The sequence below is a fragment of the Monodelphis domestica genome, chromosome 1 (assembly GCF_027887165.1).
Source record: "Monodelphis domestica isolate mMonDom1 chromosome 1, mMonDom1.pri, whole genome shotgun sequence".
In the NCBI taxonomy this organism is placed as follows: Eukaryota; Metazoa; Chordata; class Mammalia; order Didelphimorphia; family Didelphidae; genus Monodelphis; species Monodelphis domestica.
In genome coordinates this window covers 720,150,472-720,156,471 of record NC_077227.1, presented here as the reverse complement: position 1 = coordinate 720,156,471, position 6,000 = coordinate 720,150,472, and the positions used below count along the sequence as shown (strand labels likewise).

Below are 6,000 nucleotides of genomic sequence, written 5' to 3'. Positions count from 1 at the left end.
TCATTCATTTAACACTAAAAATAACCTGTTAGTTTGATACAAATGGTATTATTACACCCATTTTACAGATGGTAGAACTGTGGCTCAAAATACTGAACTGGACCGAAGTGACACAGGCTGTCCAGGGTTCCTTCCATGTCCTGCAGCTTCCTGAGCAATTGAGTAAATAATAGGCACTAAAGAAAGGGGTTCTAAGAGGAGAGATGAAATAAGTTTTATCTTGACCCGAGAAAATCAGTTGCTATTAACCCAAGACTCTGGGGAAAGAAGCTTGTCCCCAGAGCTCAGAGACTGAATGAATTGAGGAAGTTTTTGTTAGGGGCTGGAACACTGTGTATAAGGCAAGCTAATAGCTTGCCCACAGAAGTACTCTGCAACATCCTCAGACTCCAGATTGCTGATTGTGAGGGTGAAATCCGTCCCAGACCCACTGCCACTGAATCGAGAGGGAACCCCAGAGTGCAGATTGGAAACTGTATAGATCAGTGTTTTAATAGGTTCTCTTTGTTTCTGTTGGAACCAATATAGATAAGTGTATCCATTACTGTGTAAGAGGCTCTGACTGGCCTTGCACTTGATGGTGACTCTCTCTCCCAGAGACACAGGCAGGGACGTAGGAGACTGGGTCAAAACAATTTCCCCTTCTGAACCTGAAATTAATAATGAGAAATTGGAGGTTATAGAGTCAACAAAAACAAGGAAAGCCTATTAAATTGAGACAGAAAACAGCACAGCTCAGATGACAAGAGCTCTCCCAACCTCCCATTGTTCTGCATAGTCTCCTTCCCACATTCTCTTTCCTCACCTGGGAGCCAGAGCAAGAGAAAGCAGAGGAGTTGAGCTGGGGAGGCCATCTCCAGAGGGAACTCTGTCCAGTGCTGGACAGCACTGTGGATAGAGCTGATAAAGCAGCAGGGAGGAGTTTGGGGCAAGAATGAATGCAAAACAGCATGTAAAAGGGGAGCTTTATAATCTCTAAGGCTTAGAACAGTTTCCAGCAGTTCTTCATCACGTGTCCTTTGACAGACATCAGACACACTTTCAGCCTTCAAACACCAGGTCTCCTTTTAAATGGTCAAAGTGACAGAATTTCACTATATCTTTAAGGCTGTTTTCTTCCTGGCATCCTGCCTTCCTCCTACCAGATATTTCCATCCTTTTTCTTAAAAAATTTCCCCCTTAGTATTCAAGGAAAAATTATATCCCTGAATGTTTATGTCAATAAAATCAATAAATAGCATATAAATGAATTGGGTATACAACTAAAAAAAAACTAGGAAAAAATTTAATCCCCAATTAAAGACTAAATTGGAATTCCTAAAGATCAAAGGAGAAATTTTATAAGTTGAAAATAAAAAAAATTTATGGAAAAAACAAATAAGATAGATAGAGAATCGGTTGATTTGATTTTTTTGAAAAAGGAAAGAAGAGAATCAAATTACCATTTTCAAAAATGAAAAGGGTAATTACACCTCCAATGAAGAGGGAATTAAAGCAATCTTTTGGAGCTATTTTGCCCTATTATATGACAATAAATATAATAATACAGGCGAAATGTAAGAATATTTTTAAAAATATAAATTGCCTAGATTAGCAAAAGTAAAAATAGAATACTTAAATAACCCCATGTATTAAAAAGAAATTGAAGAAGCCATCAATTAACTCCCTAAGAAAAAAATCCCCAAGGCCACATGGATTCATAAGTGAATTCTATCAAACATTTAAATAACAATTAATCCCAATATAATTAAGCTCAAAGAAAAACTATTTGGCAAAATAAGCAAAAAAAGAGCCCTACCAAATTTTTTATGATGCAAGTATGATCCTGTTAGCTAAACGAGGAAGACCAAAAACAGAAACAAATTACAGACCAATTTCCCTAATGAACATTGAGGCAAAAATCTTAAAACAAAATGCTAGTAAACTGACAAGAGCAAGATATCTCAAGTATTATTTATTATGACCTTATGGAATTTATACCAGGAATGCAAAGTTGGTTTAATATTAGGAAAAGCATCTGCATATTAGATCATATCAATAATAAAAATAACAGAAATCACATGATTGTCTCAATAAATGCAGAAAAAGGCTTTGACAAAATAAAGCACCTATTCCTAGTAAGAACATAGGAATAAAAGTGCCTTTCCTTAAAATGTTAAATAGTACTTATTTAAAACCATTAGCATGTATCATCTACAATAAAGATAATAGAAGCCTTCTCAGAAAGATATGGAGTGAAGTCAGGATGCCCATCATCATCACTATTATTTAATATTTTGCTAAAATGCTAGCTTTAGCAGTTAGAGAAGGAAAAAGAAAGTGAAAGTAGGCAATAAGGAAATTAAACTATCACCCACTGTGGATAATGAGATGGTATACAGAGAGTCCTAGAAAATCAACTAAAAACTAGTTGAAATAATTAATAACTTTATCAAAGTTGAAGGATACAAAATAAACCTGTAAACATTATCAGTATGAATATATATTTCCAAAAAAACTCAGCAGCAAGAGTTAGAAAAAGAAACTCCATTTAAAAACATTATAGACAGTAAAAAATAACTGAGAACCTATTTGCCAAGACAAATGCAGGAATTATAGGAACACAATTACAAAACACTTTTTACACAAATAAAGTTAGATTTGAACAATTTGGAAAACATTAATTGCTCATGGATAGGCTGAGTTAATATGATAAAATGACAATTCTACCTAAATTAATTTACTTATTCAGTCCCATACCAATCAAACTAACAAAAAAAAAAAAGCTTTTTTAGAACAAGGAAAAATCACAAAATTCATCTGAAAGAACAAAAGGTCAAGAATATCAAGGGAACTAATAAAAATATGAAAGTTGGTGGCCTAGTAGTACCACATATTTTTTAACTCTTATCTTCTATCTTAGAATCAATACTGTGTATTAATTCCAAGGCAGAAGAGTGGTAAGGTTTAGGAAATGGGAGTTAAGTGACTTGCCCAGGGTCACATATCCTGAAAGTATCTGAGGCCAGATTTAAAAGTAGGTCCTCCCATCTCTAGGCCTGGCTCTCAATCCACTGAGTAGCCCAGCCACCCCCAAAACCAGAGCTTAAGATATACTTTAAAGCAATAATCATCAAAACAATTTGATGCTGGCAAAGAAACAGAAATGTGAATCAATGGAACAGATTAGGGGTAAATGACCTCAACAATCTAGTGTTTCAAAAACCCAACAATCCCAGATTTTGGGAGAAGAACTCACTATTTAACAAAGCTGCTGGGGGAAATTGGAAAACAATATGGGAAAATTAGTTTTAGATCAATATCTCACACCCTATAACAACATAAGATCAATATGGGTATGTGACTTAGACATAAAGAGTGATATTATAAGTAAATTGGGGCAACATAGAATAATTTACCTGTCCAATCTTGGAGAAAGAGAGACTATATGACCAAACAAAAAGAAGATGTAAAATGAATAATTTTTAAAATATTAAATTTAAAGGGATCTCTACAAACACAACCAATGCAACCAAGATTAGAAGGGAAGCAACAAACTGGGAGGGCATGGAGTTCATAAGTAATTTCTCTAATGAAGATCTAATTTCTCAAATATGTAAAGAACTAAATCAAATCTATGAGAATACAAGTCATTCCCCAGTTGATAAATGGTCAAAGGATATGTATAGGCAGTTTTCAGATGAAGAAATCAAAGCTATCAATAATCATATGAAAAAATGTTCAAAATACCTCTTGACAAGAGAAACAAAAATTAAAACAACTCTAAGGTACAACCTCACACCTATCATTTGTCCAATATGATAGTAAAGGAAAATGATTAATTTTAGAGGGAATGTCACAAAATTGGGACACAAATGAATTGCTGGTTGAGTTCTGTACTAATTGAACATTTCTGGAGGGCAATTTGGAATTATGCCCAAAAAGCTATAAAAGAATTGCATACCCTTTGATCCAGCAATAACACTACTAGGTCTGTATCTGAAAAGAGATTTTAAAAATGAGAAAGGACTCTTTTGAACAAGAATATTCATAACTGCTCTCTTTGTGGTGGCAAAGAATTGGAAACTAAAGGGATGTCCTTCAATTGGGGAGTAGCTGGAAAAAGTGTGGTACATGATGGTGATGAAATACTATTATGCTGTAAAGAATGATGAGCAGGATGATTTCAGAAATACCTAAGAAGATCTACATGAATTGTTCCAGAGTGCTTTGTCCAAGTCACTATTCTACTACCTATTGTTTTATATTTGATATTCCATTGATGGATAAATAACTGCTTTGGTGTTAGGATGAAAATTTTAGGATATAAACTCTTATTCTTTGGGTCAACTTTTCCTACATGTAATAATAATAGCTAACATTTATTCAGCCCTTTACGATTTGCTAAGCAACTTATATATTAGCTTGTTTAAACCTCATAAGAATCCCGTGAGGTAATTACTATTATAATCTTTAGTTTTCAGAGAAGGAAACTGAGGCTGGGAAAGAATAAGTGATTTGCCATGTGTCTGGCTATAAGTTTAATGCTCTCCACAACACTAACTACAATTTCAGTAGCAAATCAGGTGGTGGGAAATTATTTCCAGATGGAAAAAATGACAGATTTTTATATGTATATGTATTAAGGATTACAAAAATTACATGAGTACTTAAGGAAACAGTAAAATGTAGAAGTATAGATAGATTACATTTATACTTCAGCATGTCCCTACATTGTTATTTCTTCCATAAAGTATCTATTTTTTAAATGATCTCTGCTCCATACACTTGGGAACTCATAAGTACTTAGTATGACGATTACTGCTAAAATATTCTTAAATGTTGACACATAACTGCTATACCCTTGGTATTGAGGGCTATAGTTTTGTCTGTGACAATCCTCCTAGTAAAGGGCATTGGTTTCTGGGAGTCATCAAAGACCATGGTGTTTAACATGGTTCACATGGAAACGGGGGACTACAAAGCAGCCCCCAGGAAGGATGAAAACACCCACTGAAACCCCCCTAAGTGACTTTTATTATTAACATCCCCTAATTATTGGAATTGCCATGATTATTATTCTTACATAGCCCCAGGAAAAATAGATCACTTTTCTTTTTGGTCATATTAGCCACTCTGATTGGTGGAAAGTGATATCTCAGAGTTATTTTAATTTGCATTTCTCTAATCTATAGTGATTAGGAGCATTTCCTCATGTGAATATTTAATTTCTTCATCTGAGAACTGTCTGTTCACATCCTTTGACTATTTGTCAACTGGGGATGATTCATATTCTTATAATTTGAATCAATTCTATACATATTTGAGAAAGGAGGACTTTGCCAGAGACACTTGCTATAAAATTTCCCCAAAAATGTCTATTTCCCTTCTAATCATGGTAATCCTATCCGTTCTTATAATAGACTTTATTAAATTTGAATTTTCAGAACAGTCTTGCTCACTCCTTACAAAAAAGAAAATCTTATTTAAGAGAGGAGGAGGAGTGGAACCTAATTTTTTCTGTGAACTCCCAGATAGATGTGTTGCAAGAGCTTGGAGAAAATACTGCAAGGTAAGTTCATTACTAAATAAAGATTCTCATAAGGACTAGAAAAATTATGGGGAAATTGTGTGAATTAATGTAGATTAAAGTAAGCAAAATGAGAAATCTGACTAATATAATGACTACAATATTATAAAGAAAAATAGCTTTGAAAGATCTAAGAACTCTTAGTAATGCTATGAGGAGGAGCTATACTTCCTTTCCAGCTTCCTCTCCTCTGCCAAATGATCACATGAATGTATTTTTGAAAACTATTTCAGATTTTGGATTTTCCTCTTACAAACAACAAGTCTTACACCAGAAAGGAGTCACCAAGTTGTATTTGGAGGACAGAAATAAGGGGAGGTCATCAGAGCCAGAGTGCTTGATTTGTTTTGCTTTGTGTTGCTTGTTCTTAGTACCTACATGTTCTTAGAGGGAGATCTGGGTGAGTTTATACAAGCTGGAATAAAACATAG

The 6,000-nt window shown here is 34.3% G+C and overlaps 1 gene segment (V, D, J or C); it reads right to left on the bottom strand.

Moving 5' to 3' along the window:
- Window positions 1-315: 315 nt before the first annotated feature.
- On the bottom strand, window positions 316-888 carry LOC100619438 (immunoglobulin kappa variable 2D-29-like). The segment is given in 2 exon segments: window positions 316-650; window positions 806-888. Coding segments are annotated over 2 exon segments (384 nt in total).
- Window positions 889-6,000: the final 5,112 nt, after the last annotated feature.